The 27,979-nt window shown below is 37.3% G+C and overlaps 3 protein-coding genes across 4 annotated transcripts; all 3 read right to left on the reverse strand.

Annotated features, from left to right (window-relative positions):
- Nucleotides 1–4,504: 4,504 nt before the first annotated feature.
- On the reverse strand, nt 4,505–6,637 carry LOC131529006 (vitelline membrane outer layer protein 1-like). The gene is made up of 5 exons (XM_058758513.1): nt 6,248–6,637; nt 5,728–5,852; nt 5,454–5,567; nt 4,896–5,074; nt 4,505–4,819 (listed from the first exon to the last, which is right to left on the reverse strand). Exons 1-4 carry the CDS (start codon nt 6,452–6,454, stop codon nt 4,897–4,899), a joined length of 624 nt encoding a protein of 207 aa, XP_058614496.1. The 5' UTR covers nt 6,455–6,637; the 3' UTR covers nt 4,505–4,819; nt 4,896.
- An 11,016-nt stretch (nt 6,638–17,653) lies between these two features.
- On the reverse strand, nt 17,654–21,888 carry LOC131528263 (vitelline membrane outer layer protein 1-like). 2 transcript variants are annotated; one of them, XM_058757303.1, is made up of 6 exons: nt 21,586–21,888; nt 20,185–20,588; nt 19,334–19,461; nt 19,002–19,115; nt 18,222–18,403; nt 17,654–18,150 (listed from the first exon to the last, which is right to left on the reverse strand). In XM_058757303.1, exons 2-5 carry the CDS (start codon nt 20,389–20,391, stop codon nt 18,223–18,225), a joined length of 630 nt encoding a protein of 209 aa, XP_058613286.1. In that variant the 5' UTR covers nt 20,392–20,588; nt 21,586–21,888; the 3' UTR covers nt 17,654–18,150; nt 18,222. The 2 variants fall into 2 exon arrangements, with proteins under 2 accessions (XP_058613286.1, XP_058613285.1); XM_058757302.1 differs by having other exon boundaries at nt 20,855–21,888.
- A 3,255-nt stretch (nt 21,889–25,143) lies between these two features.
- Nucleotides 25,144–27,071, reverse strand: LOC131528264 (vitelline membrane outer layer protein 1-like). Its single transcript, XM_058757304.1, has 5 exons — nt 26,847–27,071; nt 26,417–26,541; nt 26,142–26,255; nt 25,502–25,680; nt 25,144–25,419 (listed from the first exon to the last, which is right to left on the reverse strand). The coding sequence occupies exons 1-4, from the start codon at nt 27,051–27,053 to the stop codon at nt 25,503–25,505; spliced, it is 624 nt and encodes a 207-aa protein (XP_058613287.1). The 5' UTR covers nt 27,054–27,071; the 3' UTR covers nt 25,144–25,419; nt 25,502.
- Between the last annotated feature and the right edge of the window lie 908 nt (nt 27,072–27,979).

Genomic DNA, 27,979 nt, shown 5'->3' on the forward strand with positions numbered 1-27,979 from the left:
GTTAACAGGTTAATTTAGTCAAGTAGATTTGACTTAAATCCATATATGACATTAACTTAAAAAATCTGTGTGCAAAAAAACTTGCAAAAGTAAATTTAACATTGCTTTTATAGTGTGCGTTTGTGTGTGTAGCAGCTCATAACGTCAAAACTGCACATTAACATTAATGTAATCAAAGGCTTTGAGTGAGTACACTACAGACATCAATAAAACATCTTTTTTAATCTTAAAGGGATAGTTCACCCAAAAATGAAATTCTGTCATTAATTACTAAAGAATTAAGAAATCCGAGAGCTCTCTGATCCTCCGTAGACAGCAACGCAACTGAAAAGTTCCCAGGCCCAGAAACATAGCAAGAACATCGGTAAAACAGTCCATGTGCCATCAGAGGTTCAACTGTAATTTTACAAAGCTACAAGAATACTTTTTGTGCACAAAGTAGTACTTTTTGTAGATCATTCATTTTTGGGTGAACTATCCCTTTAAATTAAAAGCAGTTCAAAGGAAACATCTGCTCACTCCGGCTAATAGAACTCAGAACAAAAGGAATTTTTTTGTGTGCAATTTATCACAACATTGTCCACATCCTAGAACAGTCATCTATGCTATGAATGTTGTATGTTTTTGAAATATCAAGAGAATTAAGAACTCGTATATGTGAACACTGTAGTGCTATAAGACACGGGGACACGAGTAACCCAGTAGCACAACACTTTAAAGAATATTCACACTCTATTTGTGAGTTCTTTTAATTTGGTATTGAACAACATTGCCAAGTCTAATTTCACCCCAAATTCTTTGCATGAAAATTAAGCATGTTTTTAGCACGGTTAGTATATTTAATTGTGGCATTGTCATTATAATTAAATTATAACTCTAAATTATCTTTACTGAACAATGTGTCAGGATGTGATAGTGAATGTGTGGGAGTTTAACCATGAAAACTGAAATGTAAATCAATGCAAACATGAATAGCTCAGCAAAAAAAAAAAAAATGTAAATGGATTGAATTACAGAATGACAAAGTGCATCTCCAGGATGCTATTCAGCCTCATTGTGCATCTCCAGAATCCACTTTTATTAGCATGTTTAATTCAGTTTTCAGTCCAGTTCTGTTACAGTAAATTGTCCATTGAACCTTAAAACCCTCATTTAAAAATAATATATATATATATATATATATATATATATATATATATATATATATATATATATATATATATATATATATAATTGTTACAGAACACAGCAAGTACACTGTGCTACAAAAATATTAAATTGAGTTTTTATCTCATGGTATTGCTTCTTGTGTTTCTCAGTTGTTTGGACAAAAAAAAAAAAAAAAAAAATTGAACAAAAGCGTCTGCTAAATGAATAAATGTAAATGTAAAGATGCTGTCAGGAGCTGGAGAGTCCAGAAGAGGCTTTAATGTTCTGTGGTTTTCAAAAGAGAAACAACATTTTTTTTTATAGGTGGATGTGTATTTGGATATTTAAAATAAAACAAGAATTTAGGAAAGCTAGAAATTAGGGTTATTAATCAAATCATCAGTTTCTATAGTTGTGCCATCTAGTGGACAAAGATGGAAACAACTGCTAAATATTGTGTGTATGAACATAATAAATATACATTTGTGTATGTTACTTATAATCCCCTAATTTTATTTTATGCAACTTATATTCTGTAGTCGTGAAATAACTCATAGACATAAATATACTCTTTTTTAAACGATACAATGTTTGTGGGCGTGTTTGTATTTGAATGACATCAGCCACAAAACATCACTTTAATTGAATGTCAAAAATGTAGAAAGCTAAAGAGAGCAGCTCTTCACAGGTGTGTGTGGATAAAACACATCTGTTATCTTCATCGTTTAGATACAGTGACTGATGCAGAAGATCAGGAGCTCACACAGACACTAGAAATAAATATAATATTTTCTGCTCACTGCAGCTGCTCCATCTGACGATCTTCACAAACTCCATGTTTTCACTGCTTTGTGTCTTCATCTCTTTTCTGCATGTGTTTACTCCTAATTTCCATCTAATTTAAGCAACAAAAATGAAATGAAAAACCAGTCAATTTTAATTTAATATCAATCTGTCCAACATTTTCAGTCACTGCTGCATTATTATGTGACTGTGACACAACAAGCATGTTTGTATGTTCTGAAAAGAAAATGATCTTAATGTGTCTGAGGGGTTTGTTGCATTTATCAAAGAGTAAAACAAATATAATTAGTATTTTCATTTAAAATAACAATATATCCTATTTGAAGACAGGTTAAAGTGAGCTAAAACAAGCTTTTCAGTAATTATATGTTTTTTGTTTGTTTTGTCTCAAAGCCTTTACTGTGAGTTATTGAGATAAAAAACTCAGTCTACAGTTTAAAATAAATACAAACACAAGAGTACAGGTGTCATTACACGACAGATGCATTGAGAGACGTTCACAACAGTCTTCAGTAATCACTGAGAATCAGTGACAATTATCACAGAGCAAGACGCTTTTGCTTCTGGATGAGTGTCACAAGCTGCATTAATTCTTCTTTCATCTGTGTTTTTGTTCTGTCGCTGTCATTCTGTTGCACTGTGGAAGCTTCTGTCACGAAAATACGAATTCCTCATATGTGTAAACATACCTGGCAATAAAGCTCATTCTGATTCTGAATCGGATAAAGTTTCAAGTCTCTTTTTATTGTCTCCGTTAGGAGAAATGTGTCTTAGGCAATCGGGAGACCAGATCAAACATACAACAATACAATTATTCAATATTATCCAAAAAAAACACATATCGCTCCTAATCCTAATAATACACCAACATTACATGTTACTCATCACATTACCCTCACCCACACAACAATTTCGATCACTTATTATTCAATAATTTGACAGACGATGGAATTAGAGAAAATTTGTATATATTCATCTTACAGATTGGAACCCGATATCTCCTGCCCGAGGGCAAAAGCTCATACTCCTTATGGAGAATATGGCTTGGGTCACCAATAATTTAAGACTCTGCTTCCTAACAGACCTCTTAAAAATGTCCTCAAGAGAAAATGGGGACAGCATACCGATTATTTTTCCAGCTCTTCTAACCAATTTGTAAAACCATAACATATTATCGATTCAACAGTTGATCTGTAAAACAGTAACATGATACTTTTATCCACCCCATAAACCATGAGCCTTAGCAAAAAGTGCAAGCGCTGACTAGCGCGTGTACAAACATAGTCCACTTGATAACTCCACCGCAGCTGAGAATCAAAGTAGATACCTAAATACTTATATGTTGTTACCTGCTCAACTTCCTCCTGATTAACTAAAATTGGACTATGATCACCCACCAACCTCGGTTCAAAGATCATTTCTTTCGTTTTCTTTACATTCAGCATCAAGCTGTGCTCCTCACACCACCGCACAACCCCTTCTATCTCTGATCTATACAAGCCGACATCTGAATTTTTTGTCTGCAAACTGAGTATAAAAGTATCATCTGAAAATATAATAATATAGTTGTTTACGTATACTGATTCCTACAATCATTCGTATATAATGTAAAAAGAAGGGGGGAACTTACACAGCCTTGAGGAGCTCCAACATTTGTGACCAATGTATCAGAGAAAGTTGAATTAATTTTCACTTGCTGTTGTCGTCCAGTTAGAAATGCATAATACCATTTAATTATATAGGGGTTCACCTATAAAAAAAAACTCCTTTCAAATGGCATTGCTTGGACCCTTTGGAAAAAATGTTATCGAATGTAATTTTTATTTTGATATTTAATGAGTTCACAGAAATAATTTAATTATTTATTGTAAAGACTCTTCTCATGCTTTGATGCTTGAATTAAAGATATTGCCTTAGTAAAACAGTAATATATTTAAAATACATTTATTTCATACTAAGTATAGTTCAAATCAATTTACTGACAGATAACAGATATAAAAATTATAGTTAAACTTTATTTGGTATACTATTTGTGCACAATTAAGTCTAATATGTGTTTAATGTCACTTTTGATGAGGATTGTATGATATTTGAATAATATCGATCTTTAAATGCAAAATATTTAAAGTGTACCTGAAGTATACTTGCAATAGTTCCACTTTAGCACATTCAAATATACTAAGTTTATCTTTAATTGAAGTTCAGCACAGGTGCAGTACAAAATTAGTTTAGTTTAATTAGCAAACTTTAAGCATACCAGTTTAGTACTAAAAGTACAATTGCAGAATATTTTATTAAGTACATAAATAAGAAAATGTATTGGTAGTATACTTAGCATGAAATAAATGTATTTCAAATACATTTAAGTATATTTATTTTTTAATAGGGTGGAAATGTGCCTGTTCTTCACAAAGCATTTCTTCATTTTTTGATTAGTCAGTCATGAGAAAAAAAAGAAGCATGAATGAGATGCAAAGAAATATTCAATTGTTAATGATTTCAATCAGGTCAGCGAAGAAGCACATTAATCAACAGACAGACACTAATGTAATTTCAAGTTAAATTCATATTTTAATAGATGTTGGGACATTATTATGCCCTCAAAACAAAGGTTTACAGCTTTACAGTTAATGAAGAGTATGGAGTTCATGGATGGTGAAATGCATGAACTGATACGACACAATAAGTGAGATGATGTACAGTCGGCCTTTGCTCTGTGTTGAGGTCCTGATCACATCTCAGGCTTTATTTTGTGATAATGACTGGCTGTTGTATGACATGGTTCATGTGAGCTCATAACAGTATGCTGATCAATTATTATGATCCATCTGATCTTCTTGTTGTTCTTGTTGTCGTCCTCTAACACCTGAAAGAAAAGCCAAACTCAGATAAGCCAGCACTAACTTCACTGAAATTTGAGTGTTTGATTGCGTTCACGTCACCTTAAGCGCAACAGTACATGCGCATGTCATTGAGAGCGGTGTCATCTCCTCGTCCTTGTGGCTTTTCTACCAGTGTCTTGATACCACAGATCCCTTTTCCATCACATGTTTGACTCCAGCTGCCCCAATCACCCCAGGGTGCGCCGTCACCCATTAAAAACCCTTGACTGCATCTGAACCTGAAAGAAATTTGGGTGTGACAACATTATGAGAAAATATGTTGTTTCAATCAATACTAACAAAACAAGGCAAAACTAACTCTTGGAACTTTCATGTCTTTATCAGCATTTTAATCCATCTTGAAAGTGAAAGTGAAGTGACGTGACGTGTGGCCAAGTATGGTGACCCATCCAAAAATATCACTTGCAAATTAATATTTTTAGTCAGAAATGCAACCATTTTAGTCGCAGTCTGGAGCCCTGCAATCAGTTCCAATAATATTTGGTGATGATAACAAAGCATAATAATGAGTGATTTACAAGCAATTTTTAAGACCTGCCATTTTTGACCAAGAGCACCAAATTAGATTAAAGGATTTTTAGCACAGGGCAAACTCACTGGATGTTGTTTGCGGCCGTGTCGTCACCATCTCCTTGAGGAGATTCAACTCTCAGCTGAAAATCAGTCAAAAATCCAGAAGGACACCATTTGATATCTTTCCACTGACCCCAGCTGAAGAAAAAACACAGTTTTATTAATCAAACCAATCATTATTTTTAAGAAAATTAATTTGTCTAGCTTATGAAAAAACTGCCTCTGACTCTTAATGTAACAATTCTTAATAACTGCAAACCTGCTACATTATTACTCTTTAGACGCTTTAGCCGATTACCTGCCTACATCTGACTGAACTGAGGCGTAGTCATGATGTGAGTTTGATGACGCTTTAGACGCATCAACGCAGTGAAGGCGAATCCCGTTGATTGCAGTGTCATCCCCTTGAATAGGATCTTCCACCTTAAAAACAACAACACTAAGACATATTAAAAAGAGAAAAGGAGTAATCTGAACTCCAACCTTCAGTGTTCCTGGAGGTACAACATCACACATTTTGGATGTCTACTAAAGTCTACTGAATCAAAAACGTTTACTGTTGGTGTGCTTTCAGAGGCAGGGCTGGGAATCCCAATCCATAGTAACATTTAATCTCATGTTTCTTTAGTATTAAGCAAATCAGTCAAAAACTTGAGCAGGTGCAGTTTCCTTTGAAACACCTGGAATTTAATCACTAACAGCAACTCCAGAGTTAATTTTTCCTTAAGATTTGAACTTTCAACCCTCAGTCACCAGCTTGCACTCTCAAGCGTTAAACCACCCCTATACTACTGTCATTAAGTCAGTTCTTAGCTTACCTTTAGACTGAACCCTGCAGCATATGTTCCACTTGGACACATTTCCCTCTCACCCCACGAGCCCCATTTCCCTCCATTCGGCACAGTCAGCTCTGATATGTAATGTCTGTTGATGCTTCGCTCAAAACGTCTTTCTCCAGCCTGAACGCTCACCTGCAGCCCAAAAATAACTAGCAGTGAAAATATCATGGAAGTGAAGTGATGCATTTCTGCAGCACTGGCCTGATGGATTAAAATAGTACTGAGAAAATTAATTCTGTTTGGCTTGTAAATTAAAACTGAACGAGAGCCAGTAAAACTGTTTAAAGCAACAGTTTCTTCAAATCCGGAACAGGAAACCTTTCTGAACTGTCTGCGGTCTGTCAGCAGAATCTGCTTTATTCTCTCACAGCTGCTTCAGAATGCATTTATACCCGGTTAATCAATATTGTGATATCTGGTTCTAGCCAATCAGCAGCCAGGAGCACTGAGCACACATAAATCCTGTCAATAAAAAAAAACACCATTAGTGTCCTTGGAAAGTGTTTTACTTGGTAAAATTCCCATATAATGTTCAGTTTCAGCTTTGATTTGGTCATTTTGGAGAGTACAGAGAGAAATACTACGCATGTTCTGCAACACAGAGAATATTAGCTCGACATAATGGAAAAATGCCACAAACAAAAAGTGGTTGTCAGTCCTCTGCCGTGTGTCATGTGTTCCCTCCTCTTGTTTCCATATTTTGTCTGGTTCCTGTCCTCGTTAAGTGTGATTATTAGTTAAGTCTTGTCCAGCTATGTTATAGTCATTATCAGTAATTGTCATGTGTATTTAGTTCCTGCCTGTTTAGTTAGATTTGATCTGGTCTGTTCGTTATTCCCCGGTGTTCCTGTCTGTCTCAGTCTCGCCTCGCCGTCGTCATTAAAGACTATTATTTAGAAGTTACTCCTCGTCTGCATGGTCCTCGTTCCTCCCTGCTGTGTGCACCGTGACAGTGGTTGAGTTAACTTAAATTAAGGTAATTTGCTGCAAAGCAATTGAGTTTACTTAACTAAGTTGTGCCAACTCATTTTTAAAAGTCTGACAGGTAGTTCACTCAACTTAAACCAGTAGTTTTAGTGAACTTTTATAAATTAATTTGCACAACTTCATCTACTAAAGTTGAGTAAACTTAAAATTGCTTTGCAACAAATTACCTTAATTTAAGTTAACTCAACTTTTTATTTTTTACAGTGAAGGAAAAGATCAACTAAAATGATCATTCTATCATTTACTCACCTTCATGTTGGTCCAAACCCATGAGAGACAAATTTAACTAGAAATATTTTCATACAACTTGACTGCTGAAGTTATAGTAATTTGCATGAAGAAATAAATACACACAGCTACAGGATCAGTGTGTATCCATGTTATCATTCAAGATGATATTGCAAAACTAAATGATTGTGCAAGTCAATAAACACACTTTAGACAAACACTGACTAACCAGGTCAAATGCTGGTCCTGTAAAAGCATGAAACAGCTTTACTTAATAGTTTGTTTGTTTTTTTTATCTTTCATGAGGTTTTAAAGACAAATCGATACGGTAAAGCATCATTCCGTCACTGTCTCAGCAATGGATGCTCTGCAGTGAATGGGTGCTGTCAGAATGAGAGTCCAAACAGCTGATAAAAACACCACAATAATCCACAAGCAGTCCACAACACTCCAGTCCATCAGTTAACATCTTGAGAAGTCAAGAGAAACAAATCCATCATTAAGACGTTTTTTTAACTCAAATACGAGGCCATAATCCATAATAAAGTTGTGCATCGGGTGTCCCGTGTTTGAGTCCCAGCTCACGGACCTTTCAAGTCAAGTCAAGTCAAGTTGAGCTTTATTGTCATTCCGCTACATGCGGGGCATACAGTGGAACGAAATGTCGTGCCTCACAGGACCACGGTGCTACATAAATACAGGCATACAACAATGAAGTAAAACAATATAAACCTATACACAACTATCCTACTGATAGATTTTGACTATAAATATAAATATACTATCTATAAAAAAGTACCTATACAAACTAAAAAATACAAACTATACAAACTATACGAATGCTTCAGATAAATACTGTACATGTGCAAGGAGAAACATTGAGTTCAAGCAGCTGGCTGGGGAACAGTGCAGGATGATTTGTAGTGCATGAGCATGTAAACATACATATATTACTGAGTTCTTTTTGTGGGATTTGTGTACACACAGCAGTGTGTGTGAAAAGTGACTAGTGCGCATAGAGGAGGAGAGTGTGCTACTACAGGTGGTTTGTACAGGCCCACTCACCTGTGTGTAGCACACTTGAATTGCACGTTACATGTTACAGGAGGTAGGGGTTTGTATGGGGGTTCAGAGAGGGGTGGAGTGATTTGAGTTCAGGGCTCTCACAGCCTGGGGAAAAAGCTGTTGAGCAGTCTGGCAGAGCGGGCTCTGATGCTCCGCACCGTCTTCCTGATGGTAGGAGCTGGAAGAGACTGTGGGAGGGGTGTGGAGTCCTTCACGATACTATTTGCTTTGCTGGAGCATCGTGTGAGGAAAATATCCAGGATGGAGGGAGAGGGGCACCGATGATCCTTGCAGCTGTGTTCACTGTCCGCTGGAGGGTCTTGCGGTCTGCTGCAGTACAGTTCCGTACCAGACAGTGATGCAGCTGCTCAGCACACTCTCAATGGTGCCCCTGTAGAAAGTGGTGAGGATGGGTGGAGGAGACTTGCTCTTTTCAGCCGGCGGAGGAAGTGTAGGCGCTGTTGTGCCTTCTTGGAGAGTGACATGGTGTTGGTGGACCAGGTGAGATCCTCTGTGATGTGCACCCCCAGGAATTTAGTGCTGCTGACTCTCTCCACAGTCGAGCTGTCGATGGTCAGTGGGGGGTGATCACCGGAGTTTCTCCTGAAGTCCATCACAACCTCCTTTGTCTTACTCACATTGAGGGACAGGTTGTTAGTGCCACACCATTTCGCCAGCTGTGCCACTTCCTCTCTGTAGTGCGTTTCATCGTTGTTGCTGATGAGGCCTACCACTGTTGTGTCATCAGCGAACTTGATGATGTGGTTGGAGCTGGACTTGGCAGTGCAGTCGTGGGTCAGCAGCGTGAAGAGCAGCGGGCTGAGCACACAGCCTTGTGGGGCACCTGTGTTCAGTGTGGTAGTGCTCGAGGTGTTGTGGCCGACACGGACTGACTGAGGTCTTCCGGTTAGAAAGTCCAGGATCCAATTGCAGAGGGAATTGTTAAGGCCCAGCAGGTTGAGTTTATTTATGAGCTGTTGTGGGATTATTGTGTTGAATGCTGAGCTGAAGTCAATGAACAGCATTCTAACGTAGGAGTCTTTATTTTCTAGGTGGGTAAGAGCCAGGTGGAGAGTGGAGGAAATTGCATCGTCCGTAGAGCGGTTCGGACGGTATGCAAACTGGAGCGGGTTGAGTGTGTTGGGGAGGCTGGTTTTGATGTTGTGCATGACTAACCTCTCAAAGCACTTCATTATGATTGGAGTCAGTGCTATGGGACGGTAGTCATTTAGACAGGACACAGGTGATTTCTTTGGTACCGGTATGATTGTTGTGGATTTGAGACATGTGGGGATGACTGCCTGGCTCAGCGAGGTGTTGAAGATATCTGTTAGGACATCTGTCAGCTGTGCAGCACAGTCTTTCAGTACACGGCCAGGTATGTTGTCGGGACCCGCAGCCTTGCGTGGGTTGATCCTAGATAGGGACTTCCTTACGTCGGCTGGAGACAGACAGAGCGCCTGGTCGTTGGGAGGTGTGGGCAGTTTTTGTGCAGGTGTGTCATTCTGCATTTCATCCCCCGTAGACACAATATAACGGCATTCTACTGTATTTATAACTCGAAGGAAATAAAACATTACTATCCAGTATTTTTGTAAACTGCAGTGAGCACGCCGGGACTTTTATCTGTCTTGTTAACAGGTAAGTTCCCCTTTGCTTTGCGCGATTTCATAGACAAAATACATTACATTTGCTACTGCAGCTAATCTGTATAGTGGATATCGGAAGTGACACTATCTTTTATTTGCTCTTTTCAGTGATAAACGCGCCAAATACGACATCATCGAGTACAACTGGATTTCTGACTCTGTTTGCTAAGTGTTAAACCTCCACTGTTTGAAAAAAAACAAACAAACGAACAAACTCAATATTTCGGTGTCATTGTGATTGCAAATTTGGGTAAGCATGTTCTAGTATGACATGTTTATTCTAAAGGGGATTTTTACTGTTGTGCTTGTTTTGTTGTTTTTATGTTGGTTATGTTTTTGCATCAATCCAAGTTGGTTTTGTAGTTAAAGTGATAGAATACTTTATTCTAGATTTCTGAATCGGAAATCATATGCTTGGTGCACTTAAAATGTAAACACGAAAGCTAAATATAAGAACCAATGTTTTCATGTGTAAAGCTAGCATGTTTGAAATTGAGTTTTTATTTACCATGCACTTGTGTGGACTTTCAGTGGATGTGCTTTCTTTGTTGTCTGAATATAAATTAAAATAAATTTTACAATACACAATTTACAGTATACACATTTTGACTTAAAGGTATGTCCAGACCAGTCCATGTTGAAATGCTTTTCTTATGTTAGAAGTGCTGAACTGTGACTGTTTAAAATGATTTTAGTTTTCCTTGCATTCATTTGTAATCTGGCAATGTCAAATTAATGTTATGTCAATGCTGAAATTAAATGTGAATTAAATTAAAACATTAAATGTGTTTTTCTTTTTAAAGGTTCAGGTGAAACACCAGGAGGAAGAATCCAGCACTGGATGATCAGCCTTGAGGAGCACATCATAGCCGGCTTTTCTGGGCTTGCAGCTGATTTTTCAACAATTTCAATCTTCAATAGACGCATGCATGTTGGAATTTATTCAAAGGCTAGATACTTGGATGCATACATTCAATTCACATCACATTTTATTTGTATATCACTTTTTACAATTGGAACTTTTGGCCCTAATAAACAGGGAATCTAGCATCAAATAGAGAAATTTCCTATCAAATATTTGAGCCCCAGTGAGCAGTAGGTGAATATGTCAAGGAAATAAAATGTCTATCGGTGGTGAGGTGTTGGTGGAAACCTTGAAAGGAAGCAGATTCATCTAGGACCCATCCTTCTTTAGCATTAAAATGATGATCATGTGCATATGTTACAGTTCTGTCAGACATGGCTAAAATAGTAGGGTATAAGATGTGTTATGTTAATGCTTGAACAAAGAGATATATTTAATCTAGACTGAAACACATCATTCAGTCCAAAAGATCTGAGTATTAGAGCTTGTTAAGAAAGCTTTCCTTTCCTGACAAAGTAAAATGAAGTGTTCTTGATACAAGAATAGACTTTTATATACTTTTAATATTTATATGTTATCCATGACTACCCTTTTTGGTAACACTTTAGAATAGGGAACACTTATTCACTATTAACTACGACTTTTCCCTCAATAAATTCCTAATTTGCTGCTTATTAATAGTTAGTAAGGTAGTTGTTAAGTTTAGGTATTGGGTAGGATTAGGGTTGTAGAATAAGGTCATACAGAATAAGGCATTAATATATGCTTAATTAGTACTAATAAATGGCTAATATTCTAGTAATATGCATGCTAATAAGCAACTAATTAAGAGACCCTAAAATAAAGTGTTACCATCTTTTTTTCCCTCCACACTAATTTTAAACACACATTTGTTTTTCAGGTGGTTCATCGAGATAAATCCGGGAAAGGGGACAAAGGCTGGAGGAGTCATATCAAAGCGGACGGGCAAGGTCACCCAGAAAAAGAAAACCATGAACCCTCATGTCTCCAGTCTACTTAAAAAAAATTTATGGATTTTGAGTTGGACTTTATGCAAGTATTACACACCACAGACCACACACACACACTCACATCACACACACACACACATTTTTGTTTTTGTGAAAAGTGGGTACATCCCATAAGCGTAATGGTTTTTATACTGTAAAAACTTTATGTGCTATTGCCCTACACCAACCCTACACCTAAACCTACCCTATACAGGGAACTTTCTGCTATTTCAGATTTTCAATACACTCCATTCTGTGTGATTTATAAGTGTTTTGAAAAGTGGGTACATGGGGTAATGTCCTGAAAAGTCACCTTCTCCTTGTAATACCTGTCATTATACAAATGTATGTCCTCATTTGCCAAATAAATGTGTGTGCACACACACAAACATACACACAGTCTCTTGACCTCTATTTTTTTTCAGGTATTCATTAATTTCTATTTACTCAAAAACATTTACTCAGTTTTTCACATAATCTTTGTGTCCAGAGTAAATTTTTTGGACAGCCTGCATGACCTATTAGAATGAATTGTTAAAGAGTTAAAGCAATTTATTTATCATTTATACAGCTGAAATGTACATTTATTATCATAAATGTAATAAACTTTGGGCTTTATTTTACAATTTGTTTTCATTTTGTACCAATGTAACCAAGCTGCCAGTTCTTTACTGTTTTTTAACAGGACAATTTTTAACAGTATATATATTACAGTATACTGTCCTATCAAATAATAAAGGCAAAAATGTCAATAAAAAAATCAAATAAAATCCAGCCACATATTTGTTTAGAGCTGTTTTGGACTTTTTCACTGGAGGAAGCGTTATTATGGATATTTGAGTTAAAAACATATTAATTATGGATTTGTTTCTGTTAATCGATGGACTGGAGTGGTGTGGATCACTTGTGATGTTTTAATCAGCTGTTTGGACACCATAACGCAGACGACGCAGAATCAACGGGGAAATCGCATGGCGGCGGGACATGCTTTTACATCAATGAAAGGTGGTGTACAGATGTAACAGTGTTAAAGAAGATGTGCTGTCCCGATCTAGTAGTGCTTTTCATTAACTGTAATCCTTTCCACTCGCCGCGGGAGTTTTGCTTGTTCATTCTCATGAGTGTTTACATTCCACCACAAGCGCACGTGAGCTCAGCTTTACAGAAACTAGCTGATCAGATCACAGAGACTGAGCAACAACACCCGGACTCTGTTTTAATCATTCTCGGGGACTTTAATAAAGCAAATCTCTCCCGTGAACTGCCAAAATACAGACTGCATGTTACATGTCCCACCAGAGACAGTAATATACTGGATCACTGTTACACAGCAATAAAAGATGCATATCACTCTGTCCCACGGGCAGCTTTATGACTCTCTGATCACCGTTTGGTTCATCTTATACCGATCTACAGGCAGAAACTGAAATCAGCTAAACCTGTATTAAGGACTGTTCAAATATGGACTAATGAAGCAGAGCAGGATTTAAAAGCCTGTTTCTTTCTCACTGATTGGAGTGTTTTTAGAAGCTGCTGCCAATGATCTGGACGAGCTCACAGAGACTGTAACATCTTATATCAGTTTCTGTGAAGATATGTGCATTCCTACCAGGACTCATCTAACTTACAACAACGACAAACCGTGGTTCACTGCAAAACTCAGACAGCTCCGTCAGGCCAAAGAAGATGCTTACAGGAAGGGGGACAAAGTCTTGTATAAACAGGCCAAATACACACTGGAAAAGGAGATCAGAGTGGCAAAGAGGAATTATTCTGAAAAACTAAGGATTCAGTTCTCTTCCAGTGACTCGGCATCAGTGTGGAAAGGTCTGAAAGGGATCACCAACTACAAGACACCGTGCCCCAGCACTGTGGAGAAGCAACAACTGGAAGACGATCTGAATGAGTTCTACTGCAGGTTTGAAAAAACACCCCACACCCGCTCTTAACACCTCTCCACACAACCATTAACACCTCCAGCACCCCCACACACACACACACCTACACTTCAGATCAGCGAAAACTATGTGTGCCAGGTCTTCCGGAAGCAGTAAAGGAAAAGAAGCACCAGGCCCAGATTGTATTACATCAGTCTGTCTGAAATCCTGTGCTGACCAGCTGGCCCCCATCTTCACACAGATCTTCAACAGATCACTGGAACTGTGCGAAGTCCCTTCATGCTTCAAACGCTCCACCATCATCCCGTCCCAATATTACAGGACTAAATGACTACAGACCTGTGGCTCTAACGTCTGTGGTCATGAAGTCATTTTAAAAACTGGTGCTGGCCCACCTGAAGGACATTACTGGACCCTTGCTGGATCCTCTTCAGTTTGCCTACAGAGCAATCAGGTCTGTGGATGATGTAGTCAATATGGGACTGCATTATGTTCTGCAACATCTAGACCAGGGTTCCTCAATAGGTGGTAATGTCAAATAATGTGTCATGAAAATTCAAACGCAGCATCAGAAAGCAACTTACATCGTGTCTACACCGCATGTGAGCGGCGCGGCGCTGCACAACAAAATACAATATAACTTATTATAATCAGTGATGTTGTCTACACTGGATGCGGCGCAGTGGGGCACGACAAATCCCAACAAAAAATATTGCAATTCTGCAAAGAATTGCTCCTTGTTACACTTGGGCCTGATGGCCGCTTGCACATCAGTTGAACTTGTGTGTGGCATGTTCATACAACTTATTCTTTTTACTATATCACACTGTAAATATCCTGTATTAAACGCATACTACTTAACAGAGTGAACATCATGATTAGCAGTGAGGAATTGTATCAGTGTATCATGTCAATATTGCTTCCAGTGTATTAGTCAAACATACAGCATACAACAGAAGTGAGTACAACCCATGTAGCATCACTATAAATCACATGAAACAACACTATTGAAGTTGAATAGTAATAGTGGAAAGACATATTTACATTTTGAAAATAATTGAAAATAAAGGTGTGAAGGATCAGAGTAGTGTTTATTCAGTAGGGCCTTGTGATCTTCACAACATATCTTCCGGAGCTGTCGGTCAACTGGACTTAATTTGGAAAAACTTTCAGGGGTGTATCAGCTGAATGTTCTTGAGCTTGAATTGGGTTTTTCATTAATAAAACAACCAAATAAATATAAATAATGAATCAACACACCTTTATACAAACCCAAAGCAACTTTAAGATAAGTGCAAGTGGAAATATAACACACTACTATAGACCATTTTTGTAATCCATATCAAGAAAGCCTACTAGAACTAGAACGTTCAAGACCCAACTCTTCCCAATTGTAAGTCGCTTTGGATAAAAGCGTCTGCAAAATGACTAAATCTAAATCTAAATCTAAATCTAACTCTATTCTTCTGAAGCGTAATGACTCTGAATCAAAGGCAAACTGAAATTTAATATGTTATTCATTCTGCCAATACAGTCTGAATCAAAAATGGTGGCACACTACATTACATCTAACATCCTTGGATATCATGATGTCCTTCATGTGGTGTGAAGAACCAGTATTTGTCTGGGCTGTGTATGCATGAGTTGATCAATGATTTAAATTTCAGTCTAAAATATTGTACTGCTTCAGAAGACCCATTTGTGTTGCTACATTTGCAAAAATAGCAATTCATCCAAAAATGAAGAAATATACTTAAAAAAAAAAAAAAAACTTATAAAATGTCCGATTTCAGCTATATGTCCGCAGACATTTCCTCAAATATATATATATTTGAGGAAATAACTAATCTCATATATATATATATATACACACATATATCTGATTCAGTCTCTGTGTCCATTCTGTCAGAGAAGGTTCATGCTTCTTCATCCAATTCACAGTGATTATCTTCCTAGCTGTCATTAATAATATATGTAGTACAAATAGGTGGGATTTACTTAGTAGATCCGGTGGGAAACCATCAAGCAGAAAAAATCCTGGGTGTATTGGTACATCACATCCTAAAACTTTACTAATTTCCCTTTTTAACCCCCTGCCAATACACTTGTATTTTAGGACATTCCCAAAACATGTGAACATAGTCACCCATCTCCCCACAATCTCTCCAGCATTGTGCTAATCGTGAAGAACTATCAAATTTCGCAACCACTAATGGAACTCTGAAGAATCTTATTTTTATCTTCCAGTCGAATTCCTTCCCTGTTTGACTGCTTATACTCTTATGACAACTGGCACATATATTTGTCCACATCTCATCCTCTATTATAGTATTTAACTTTTGGTGTGAAATGAGTCATCAGATTTGTCTTGCATTCATTTTTTGTATATATGGGCTACATGATTTTTAGTAGACATACCATGTTCAGTAATACTAATAAAATATTTTTCTACATTTGTTGGAGATCTTTTAATTATGTCCCATTGTTTATGACTTGTGATAGTGTCGTAGTTGTAAATATCTAAACAAATCATTAGATTTCAATGTAAACCAGATAACTGAGAAAAAGATCTTATGGTCTCCCCATCAAAAAGTGTAAACCCATGCGCTTGCCAACCCATAAATGGCAGAACTTTCAAAGAAACTCCAGGAAGTGAATTCTGTTCAATGCTGACCCATTCTTCCTCCTTATCGACACCAAGCCAAGCAGTGATAGCACTAAGATGAGCAGCCCAATAATAGTATCTAAGATTAGGAAGGTTCAAACCCCCCTATCTTTATTTGACATAAGTATTTTTAATCTTATTCTTGGTCTTTTATTTTGCCAAACAAACTTTGAAATCAATTGTTCTAATGTATTAAATGCTGAGACCGGAACCCAAACTGGAAGGGATTGAAATATGAAGAGAAGACTCGGCAATATGTTCATTTTCACAGTTTCTATCCTACCAAACACAGAGAGAGGTAGTACTTCCCATCTAGTCAAGTCTTTTTTAATCATTTCAAAGTGCCATGTGTAGTTGGACATGTATAAACGTGATGCCATGGGTGTAAGGATGACTCCCAAGTATCTAAAACCCTGACTAGACCATCGAAAAGATACCTCCTTGTCTAACTGAGTGGGCCAGTGTCCTGATATCATCGTTGCCTCAGATTTATCAACATTTACTTTGTGTCCAGAAACTAATCCATATTCTTTTAGGCATTCTAAGAGAGCCGGAACAGATGCAAGAGGGTTTTCAATGAATAATAATACGTCATCTGCGTATAACGATATCTTATGACACTTTCCTCCTTTATGCTTTATCCCCTGTATTCTGGGGTTGCTCCTTATTAATTCTGCTAATGGATCAATACTAAGTGCAAATGAGACTGGGGACATTGCATCTCCCTGACGAGTTCCCCTACCTAAATTAAAAAAGTCTGAGCAATGACCATTAACTCTAACTCTTGATTTAGGGTTTTTATAAAAAAAACCTTTACCCATTTAACAAAAGTGTTGTGAAATCCCATATAATTAAGAGTTTGTTCCAGAAACCCCCAGTCAACCCTTTATCAAATACTCTCTCAGCATATACCCTGAGAAGCATTGAGGGTGTTTTACCGTCTTTTCCAATCTGCTGTAAATTTAAAGCTCTTCTTATATTGTTTATTGTATATCTTCCATTAATGAATCCGGTCTGATCTGGTTTAATCAGTTTTTTAATGTTTTTGGATTCTGCTTGCCAGTATTAAAGTTTCATATCTTGACATAGTAGGCTTATTGGTCTGTAAGCCGTACATTGCGTGGGATCTTTTCCAGTTTTATTAAGTACAGTAATGATTGCGTCAGACCATGAGTGTGGTGGGTCTTCATTCTGTAGTACATAGTTATATACAGTATCTTACATAAATTAAGAGCCAATTCATTTACAAATATATTAGTATAATATTAATGTATGTTCAACACTCTTACAGTGTAATTGAATTGCAATTGTAATGTCACCAAAATACATTTGAAGTTTATGCAGAATGAATTCTGCATCAAAAATTAAATAAAAGAGTGGATATTTAAAGTGTACTTAAGTATACTTGGAATAGTTCAACTTTAGCACAAACAAGTATATTTATTATAGTATTTGATCAGTTATTATAATCCATCTGGTCTTCTTGCTGGTCTTGTTGTCATCCTCTTGCATCCTCTGAAAGAAAAACCAAACTCAGTTGCTCTGCAGTACTTGAGAATCCGAGTGTTTGATTGTGATCGCATCACCTCAATCGCAGCAGATCATCATCGCGTCATTGAGAGAGGTGTCGTCTCCCATTCCCTGCTCCTCTTCTATCTTTGTAACGATACCACAAATCCCTCTTCCCTGACACGCTGTGCTCCAGTCGCCCCAATCACCCCTGTCCATGCCGTCACCCTGCAGAAAAGCCCCTCCACTGCAGTTGAATCTGAAAAATGTGAAAGAATGGTTTGCTTTGGCCAAAAAGACATACACAGCCTATTAATTTCCTCTATATAAAATACGATTGCGCTGTTGGTCTGAATATCAGTGGTGTGATCACCTGCCATGCTTATATTCAGTGATATTACTTAAAGCATTTACTGCATGTAATTTTTTTTTATATTGAAATATCAGTTTCAAAATCAGTCTACAAAGCCTCTCCTTTCCGAATGATCGGCCAGCTGACCCAGTGAGTTGTGATTGGCCGAACACATCAAGGGTGTGTCGGAAATGTGATGCCCCTTACTGTAAATTGCAAATTAAATAAATAAAAATCAAGGGATACTGAGATATGTACGTTCCTGGAAGAAAACTCACAAGTGCAATGAAAGTGTTCGATGAGAGAGTTCAGAAACTGTGCTTTCTGAAATACAGAGTAACTGTTGTGGTCTTTGTGCTTTAGAACTTTGCAGACCTTTTTCATGCTCAAACAGCAATGTAAAATCCCCAAAAAACAATAAGTCCTCTTTAATTAAACAGCTTGATAAGGGAAAACCCTTAGCGACTCACAAAACAGCAGCTTTAAAACAGTGTAATGTATTGACCTGATGTTGTTTGCGGCCGTGTCGTCTTTAAATGCTCGGTAAGGTTCAACTCTCAGCTGAAAAGCTTTCAAAAATCCAGAAGGACACCATTTGATGTCTGTCCACTCACCCCAGCTGAAGAAAATCACAATTTAGGATTATTTCAAAGGTTTATTGAAGACAAAAAAGAATTTTAGTTCTCAATCATCATTTTCAAGAACAACCTTGGATTATTTATCTAGTTTATAAAGAAACTGCTCTTAACCTTTAATGGAAGAATTCTTAATAATAACCCCAAAGCAAACCTGCTCTTAACTAGTTTTACTACGTTACTTAGAGTCTGAGTCCTTTACCTTCCCGTGTTGGACTGAATGGAACTGTCTTCCTCAGATGAGTTTGAGTCTTTGAACTGAGTGACGCAGTGAAGACGAATCCCATTGAGCGCTGTGTTATCCCAAAAACCATAGGTACGTTCTTCCACCTCAATAAACAACAGCAAAAACATTAAGACAGTTGTCCACTGGGAACAGAGTTAACTATCCAATAATAATATTCATGGCAGGTGCATTGGAGATTAACTAATTGACTAAACATTGTTCATTCTTAGGATTCATTGTAGGATGTAGACACAGCGTAAACTCAGTTTAAGCCTTGTCTGTGAAACCATGGATTAATATCTTTTACATCTCAAATGTGACCCTGGAACACAAAACCAGTCATAAGTTGCACGGGTATATTTGTAGCAATAGCCAAAAATACATTATTGATTTTTTTTTGTTATGCCGAAAATCATTAGGATATTAAGTAAAGATTATGTTCAATGGAGATATTTTGTACATTTCCTACCATAAATATATCAAAACTTAATTTTTGATTAGTAATATGCATTGCTAAGAACTTCATTTGGACAACTTTAAAGGCGGTTTTCTCAATATTTCGATTTTTTTGCACCCTCAGATTCCAGATTTTCAAATAGTTGTATCTCAACCAAATATTGTCCGATCCTAACAAACCATACATCAAAGGAAAGCTGTTTTATTAAATCAAATTTTCAAAAAACTGTCCCTTATGACTGGTTTTGTGGTCCAGGGTCACCAATAAATGTACCTTTATTTAAGAACATTTAGGTATTTGTATTGGAAAACAAGATAAGATACTACGATGTTTTGAATCCTTAAGCCTCTTGAGTCAATGCTCAACTTACCTTTAAACTGAAACCTGCGGCGTACGTACCTCTCGGACAAAATTCCCTGTCACCCCACGAACCAAACTTCATCCCATTTTGTACCCTCAGCAATGATATGAAAGATCTGTCGATGCTCCTCTCAGAACGTCTTCCTGCGGACTGAACGCTCACCTGCAGCCCAATAAAGGCTAGCAGTGAAAACATGATGGAAATAAAGTGATGCATTGCTACAGCTCTGGCCCGATGAAATTAATTCTGTTTGGTGTCTACACCAAAAACTGACCCTAGCTTCCTGAGCTGTCTCTGGTCAGTCAGCAGAACCTGCCTGTTTCTTTATTGAGCCAATCAGAACAATACATTGATGCAGTTTATTAATATTCCAGCCAATCAGCAGCCAGAAGCACCGAGCACACGTCAATGTCCTGTCAAACAAACATACCATTAGTGTCCTTGGAAAGTGTTTTACTTGGTAAAATTCCCATATAATGTTCAGTTTCAGCTTTGATTTGGTCATTTTGGAGAGTAAAGAGAGAAATACTACGCATGTTCTGCAACACAGAGAATATTAGCTCGACATAATGGAAAAATGCCACAAACAACTTTACATAAATTTACTTTCCTGTAGTAAGTATTAACACTTGCAAGGAAAAGAACAACTAAAATGATCATTCTGTCATCATTTACTAACCTTAATGTTCGTCCAAACCCATATGAGACAAATTTAACTAGAAATATTCAACTTGACTTCTTAAGTTATATTAATTTGCATGAAGAAATAAATACACACAGCTACAGAATCAGTGTGTATCCATGTTATCATTCAAGACGATAATGCAAAACTAAATGATTGTGCAAGTCAATAAACACACTTTAGACAAACACTGACTAACCAGGTCAAATGCTACTCGTGTAAAAGCATGAAACAGCTTTGCTTGTTAGTTTACGTTTTTTTATTATCCTTCATGAGGTTTTAAAGACAACTTGATACTGTAAAGAAGATTCCTTAGACCTTTTGGAAAGTTTTTATTGAATATAATTTTTATTTTGATATTTAAGGGGTTCACAGGAATCATTTAATTATTTATTGTAAGAATTCTTCTCATGCTTGGATGCTTGCATTAAAGTTAGTGGAAAAGTGCCTGTTCTTCACAAAGCATTTCTTCATTTTTTGATTAGTCAATCGTGAAAACTAAAAAAAAAAATAAATGTACGAGATGCAAAGAAATATTCAATTGTTAATGATTTCAATCAGGTCAACGAAGAAGCACATTAATCAACAGACAAACACTAATGTCATTTCAAGCTAAATTAATATTTGAATAGATGTTAGGATATAATTATGCCCTCAGAAAAATTACAGGTAACCAGGTTGACACCTTAACAAGCACAATATGTATATATAGCCTACAGCCAACTTACCTCTGTTCCACGACAGTTTTCCAGCATTCGGTTTTGCTCCTTACCGTTTCTTCGGTTTTTAATTCGTACCCACAAATTCATAATCTGCGTGAACGCTTTAGCAATCTGTTCCCATGGGTTTGTAAACTGTGCTCACAGATTCATTTTAGAAGAACAACAAGCTCCTAGGTAGCCTACAGTGTTAACGAATCATATTGTTTTATTGATGTTCCACAAATCGAAAGCAATACATGTAATAAATTTAGTTGATTTATTTATCCCCTCCCTTTATGTATTTGGTGCATTTTGAGTATTTGTATGTGTGTGTTAAGTAGTAGGGCTCGCTGCACAACACAAGATCCAGGGGGCGTGGATGGATCCACATCTAGGGGGTGGAGATTGGTAGGTTTATGGGTGGAGATGGGTGGGTTTAGGGATCAGGGGGTGGAGATGGGTAGGTTTAAGTATATGTAAGGTGGAAGGAGTTGGATCTGGATCCAACCACGCCCCCTGGATCTTATGTTCTGCAGCGAGACATACACAGCCTCTCTCTTTCTCTATCGCTCTCATAAATGAACACTTGATGAATTACACTTTTTTGAGAATCTGATAATGAAGTGGAGATTGCTAAACTGCAAGCTAACCGGTGTTTTCAGAAAGCAAGCCCGTTTATGCACAGTGGAGAGAGTGCGCATACACACGGTTGCCAGGTTGACAAAAACAAATAACACACTTAACAGATATTGTAGCTCTGTTTTGGGGATTAGGGTAGAGAAAACGCCCCCCTACTGTTTTTCCCAAAATAACCACAAGATGATGTCAAGATATATTTTAATTGTAACTATGGACTACGTTGACAAGAGTGATGTAGAAGTTTTCACCATGAAGCTTACACTGGTGATGTACCGGAGAGAAAACTGATTTCACAGTAAATTATCTCATTTTCAGCAGTAAGAAAAAAAGTGTTTTAAAGCTTTTTGTTTTGTAGAACATCACAGTTATATGTGATATGAGAACAGTAGGGCCTAAAGGCGTTTACAGTAGGCTACTCTGGAGCCGTTTTTCCCGGGATTCTCCCGTATTTTACCATTCTATCATCCCGTTTAAATATTTTCCCGTATTTCTCCCGTATTTTTAATCTTTCTATAAAAAAATCCCACTGGGCGTATTTTATGTTTGCTATATTCGCCTCTAGTAAAACTCCCGTAATTTGTATGGCCCAAATCTCATATGAATAATCACGTCAACATATTCCAGTGTTGTCCAGTTGCCAGATCTTGTATGAAACGCATCCTTCTCACACAATCGACACATACAAATTTCAAACCATTTGTCCGCTCAACTTGGCATCCTATAACCCAGTGATGCTGTTGATATCTGCACAGTAGTGATGCGCTGATGCAGTAGCCCCTCACTGCAGAACAAAGATCCAGGGGGCGGTGGTCGGATCCACCTCCAGCGGGTGGAGATTGGTAGGTTTAGGGGTGGAGATGGGTGGGTTTAGGGATCAGGGGGTGGAGACGGGTAGCTTTAGGTAAATGTAAGGTGGGACGAGTTGGATCTAGATCCATCCAACCACACCCCCTGTCTCCGCTGATGAAGGTTATCCGCGGGCGCTGTGGATAATCCGTGGGTCGGGTGGGTCAGGTAATAAAAAAATGCATTCTGATTATTTGTGGGTGGGCTGCAGGTGGTTAAGATAAATCATTAATGATGCAAATATTAACTACATTTTCTAAAATATGAACATCTTTTAAATATATTTTTTCATCAAGCATACGATTTCTTTTGTGTGTGTGTGTGTGTTTGCCTGTTCAGGAAGTTGCAGTGACAGAAACGGTTTACTGGTAGAAATGGGAGGAGAATACTTAGGTGGTGCTTCCGTAAAAAATAACTCTACATGTAAATTGAGATATAGCTTACACTTCAAAAGGCTATGGTTTAATTGATTAAATATGAGCGCTGCAAGTTTCAAAGTCAGGTGCTGCGCTGCTTTGTTTACTGTGGTTACTGGGGAAACGGCTATATTCCTGGCAAAAAGACTCCGCCCCCTCCCCCATAGACACGCCCCACGACCCTCTGCACCCGCCCAAGTTTCTCATTTGGCCCCTTTGGAAAATTAATTGCCCACCCCTGTTTTAGACAGAGCGTCTGCAACAACGTTATCAGCTCCTTTTTTTTATGCTGGATCTCAATGTTATATTCTTGCACAATAAGAGACCAACGCATCAAATGTTGGTTGGAATTGGACATTCTCAAAAAAAAGACCAAGGAGTTGTGATCGGTGTAAAGTGTAATGGGGACATTACTTCCACCCAAATACACCTCAAAATGTGGAGGCAATGCCTCTTTCTCAGTTGTACTGTAATTCTGTTGACTCTTAGAAAACAACTTCGAGAAAAAAGATACAGGATGTTCAATGCCTGCTTGATCTTCAGAATGAGAGTCCAAACAGCTGTTAAAAACATCACAATAATGCACAAGAAATCTATAGCACTCCAGTCCATCGGTTAATATCTTGAGAAGACAAGAGAAACAAATACATCATTAAACCCATTTTTAGTCCATAATCCATACTAACGTTTCCTCCATCTCCTGTTGTCACTCACATCAAAATCCATCCATATATTTGTTTAGAGCTGTTTTGCCTTGATCTGTGCAGATTTCTCTCCTGATTCAGACCAGACCACTTTTTCACTGGAGGAAGCGTTATTATGGATTATGGACTTGTATTTGAATTAAAAATGTCTTAATGATGGATTTATTTCAGCTTTTGTCTTCTCAAGATGTTAACTGACGGACTGGAGTGGTGTCGTGTGGATTATTTGAGGATTATCGTGATGTTTTATCAGATGATTGGACACCATGAAAAACTCTTTTCAAACGGCATTTCTTGGACCTTTTGGGAAATTCTTATAATGCATTTTTTATTTTGATATTTAATGGGTTCACAGAAATCATTTAATTATTTATTGCAAAAACTCTTCTCATGCTATGCTTTCTCACTTGTGCACAATGTACATTTCTTAAAATTAAGTCTAATATGTGCTTTAATGCCACTTTTGATGAGGATTGTATGATCTTTGAATAATATTGGTCTTTAAATGCAAAATATTTAAAGTGTACCTGAAGTATACTTGCAGTAGTTCCACTTCAGCACATTCGAATACACTTCAGTATATCTTTAGTTGAACTACTTCTGCACAATTAAAGTGCATTAAGTACAAAATTATTGTTCCAATTTAGCAGACTTTAATTATTTAAAGTACTAAAGTACATTTGCAGAGTATTTTATTAAGTACATGAATAAGAAAATGTATTTGAAGTATACTTAGCATAGAATAAATGTATTTCAAATACATTTAAGTATATTTATTTTTTTTAATAGGGTGGAAATGTGCCTGTTCTTCACAAAGCATTTCTTCATTTTTTGATTAGTCAGTCAAAAAAAAAGCATGAATGAGATGCAAAGAGATATTCAATTGTGAATGATTTCAATCAGGTCAACGAAGAAGCACATTAATCAACAGACAGACACTAATGCATTTCAAGCTAAAGTAATATTTTAATAGATGTTGGGATATAATTATGCCCTCAGAAAAACAAACAAAAAAAAAAACAACACTTTACAGCTTTACAGTTAATGAAGAGTATGGAGTTCATGGATGGTGAAATGCATGAACTGATACGACACAATAAGTGAGATGATGTACAGTCGGCCTCTGCTCTGTGTTGAGGTCCTGATCACATCTCAGGCTTTATTTTGTGATAATGACTGGCTGTTGTATGACATGGTTCATGATGAATTATGATCCATCTGATCTTCTTGCCGTTCTTGTTGTCGTCCTCTAACACCTGAAAGAAAAGCCAAACTCAGAAAAGCCAGATCTTCCAAACAGTGTTGCTCTGCAATCCAAGTGTTTTACGTTCACGTCACCTTAAGCACAACAGTACATGCGCACGTCATTGAGAGCGGTGTCGTCTCCTCGTCCTTGTGGCTTTTCTACCAGTGTCTTGATACCACAGATCCCTTTTCCATCACATGTTTGACTCCAGCTGCCCCAGTTACCCCAGGGTGCGCCGTCACCCTCTAACTCCCTTTGACTGCATCTGAACCTGAAAGAAATTTGGGTGTGACAACATTATAATAAAATATGTTGTTTCAATCAATAACAAAACAAGGCAAAACAAACTCTTGGAACTTGCAATTTGACTTGAAAAAAATGTAGGTGCCACAGAATAAATGTTTTATTTTTAGCATTTTTAACACTAACATTTCAGTCATACTGTCATATGTTTATGTCTCATTTTTCATGCCTTTATCAGCATTTTAACCAATCTTGTACGGTAGATGTCCTGGGATCTAAGATTCATTCATAATTACTCACAAATTAATATTTTTAGTTGCAAATGCGAACATTTTAGTCGCAGTCTGGAGCCCTGCAATCAGTTCCAGTAAGATTTGGTGATGATAGTCAAGCATAATAATGAGTGATTTACAAGCAATTTGTAAAAGACCAGTTATTTTAGAGCACCAAATTAGGTTAAATTATTTTTAGCACACAGCACAAACTCACATGATGTTGTTTGCGGCCGTATCGTCACCATTTCCTTGAGAAGATTCAACTCTCAGCTGAAAAGCAGTCAAGAATCCAGAAGGACACCATTTGATCTCTTTCCACTCACCCCAGCTGAAGAAAAAACACAGTTTTATCTGATCAATCCAATCATTATTTTTTTAAGAAAATTAATTTGTCTATCTTATGAAAAAACTGCCTCTGACTCTTAATGTAACGATTCTTAATAACTGCAAACCTGCTACATTATTACTCTTTTGGACTGAGCTCATTACCTGCCTACATCTGACTGAACTGAGGCGTAGTCATGATGTGAGTTTGATGAGGCTTTAGACGCATCAACGCAGAGAAGGCGAATCCCGTTGAGTGCAGTGTCATCCCCGTCAATAGGATCTTCCACCTTAAAAACAAAACAAAACAACAACACTAAGACATATTAGAAAGAAAAAAGGAGTAATCTTAACTCCAACCTCCAGTGTTCCTGGACGTACACCAACATCATTTTGGATGTCTACTAAAGATGTGATCAGTTGAATCAAAAACATTTACTGTTGGTGTGTTTTCAGAAGCAGGGCTGGGAATCCCTGGACTAACCCAATCCATAGTAACATTCCACTCCATGTTTGAACCTTCAACCCTCGGTCACCATCTTACACTTTCAAGCATTAAACAAACACCATACTACTGCAATAAATCTTAGCTTACCTTTAGTCTGAACCCTGCGGCGTACGTTCCAGTTGGACACATTTCCCTCTCACCCCACGACCCCCATTTCCCTCCATTCCTCACATCCAGCTCTGATATGTAATGTCTGTCGACGCTTCGCTCAGAACGTATTCCTGCGGACTCAACGCTCACCTGCAGCCCAATAATGACTAGCAGTGAAAACATCATGGAAATAAAGTGATGCATTGCTGCAGCACTGGTCTGATGGATTAAAGTACTAAATAATAAAATAATAATTCTGTTTGGTTTGTAAATTAACAGTTTCTTCAAATCCAGAGCAGGCAACCTTTCTGAACTGTCTGCGGTCTGTCAGCAGAATCTGCTTTATTCTCTCACAACTGCTTCAGAATGCATTTATACCCGGTTTATCAATATTGTGATATCTGGTTCTAGCCAATCAGCAGCCAGGAGCACAGATGAACACATCAACAAACTGTATGTAAATGAACACACAAAAACACAAACACTGATGCAGCAAAATATCTGCATGCTTATCTTGAGTCTGCACAATTGTAGATAACATATCTGTGCATAGATTTAAACAATTGCAATTCACAGAGTGCAGCCTGTGGTAGGCTTGCAACCGTTCTGTATAATATAGAATTGTCTTGTATTTAAGGAATCAAAGAAGCATCCCGTACGAAAGCTATACGGAACGCAGTTTGTCCCGTTTTCGCAGGCATACGCTGTATAACCACCAGACCATATGAATAACACATTCTCAGTTGATAATTAATCATTATTTTTGCACAAATTGTTTTATTTGTGAACGTAGACGTTTGAGGAAAGATTTAAGAGCGAGCGAAACCCTCTGCTGGCTGCTCGCGCTTCATAGGCTACAGGTGCATCTCAATAAATTAGAATGTCATGGAAAAGTTAATTTATTTCAGTAATTAAACTCAAATTGTGAAACTTGTGTATTAAATAAATTCAGTGCACACAGACTGTAGTTTACGTCTTTGGTTCTTTTAATTGTGATGATTTTGGCTCACATTTAACAGAAATCCATCTCAACAAATTAGAATACTTCATAAGACCAATAAAAAAAAAAAAAAAACATTTTTAGTGAATTGTTGGCATTCTGGAAAGTATGTTTATTTACTGTATATGTA

The sequence above is a fragment of the Onychostoma macrolepis genome, chromosome 21, assembly GCF_012432095.1.
Source record: "Onychostoma macrolepis isolate SWU-2019 chromosome 21, ASM1243209v1, whole genome shotgun sequence".
NCBI classification, from domain to species: domain Eukaryota; kingdom Metazoa; phylum Chordata; class Actinopteri; order Cypriniformes; family Cyprinidae; genus Onychostoma; species Onychostoma macrolepis.

Excerpts from the sequence above, each read along its gene's own strand:
- LOC131528263 (XM_058757303.1), bottom strand. The coding sequence starts at position 20,391 with ATGCATCACTTTATTTCCATCATGTTTTCACTGCTAGCCTTTATTGGG. Across the intron at positions 19,462-20,184 it reads CCGCAGGTTTCAGTTTAAAG|GTGGAAGAACGTACCTATGG; the intron begins GTAAGTTGAGCA and ends TTGTTTATTGAG. Across the intron at positions 19,116-19,333 it reads ATTCAGTCCAACACGGGAAG|CTGGGGTGAGTGGACAGACA; the intron begins GTAAAGGACTCA and ends GATTTTCTTCAG.
- LOC131529006 (XM_058758513.1), bottom strand. The coding sequence starts at position 6,454 with ATGCATCACTTCACTTCCATGATATTTTCACTGCTAGTTATTTTTGGG. Across the intron at positions 5,853-6,247 it reads CTGCAGGGTTCAGTCTAAAG|GTGGAAGATCCTATTCAAGG; the intron begins GTAAGCTAAGAA and ends GTTGTTTTTAAG. Across the intron at positions 5,075-5,453 it reads ACGGCCGCAAACAACATCCA|GTTCAGATGCAGTCAAGGGT; the intron begins GTGAGTTTGCCC and ends AATTTCTTTCAG.
- LOC131528264 (XM_058757304.1), bottom strand. The coding sequence starts at position 27,053 with ATGCATCACTTTATTTCCATGATGTTTTCACTGCTAGTCATTATTGGG. Across the intron at positions 26,542-26,846 it reads CCGCAGGGTTCAGACTAAAG|GTGGAAGATCCTATTGACGG; the intron begins GTAAGCTAAGAT and ends TTTGTTTTTAAG. Across the intron at positions 26,256-26,416 it reads GTTCAGTCAGATGTAGGCAG|CTGGGGTGAGTGGAAAGAGA; the intron begins GTAATGAGCTCA and ends TTTTTTCTTCAG.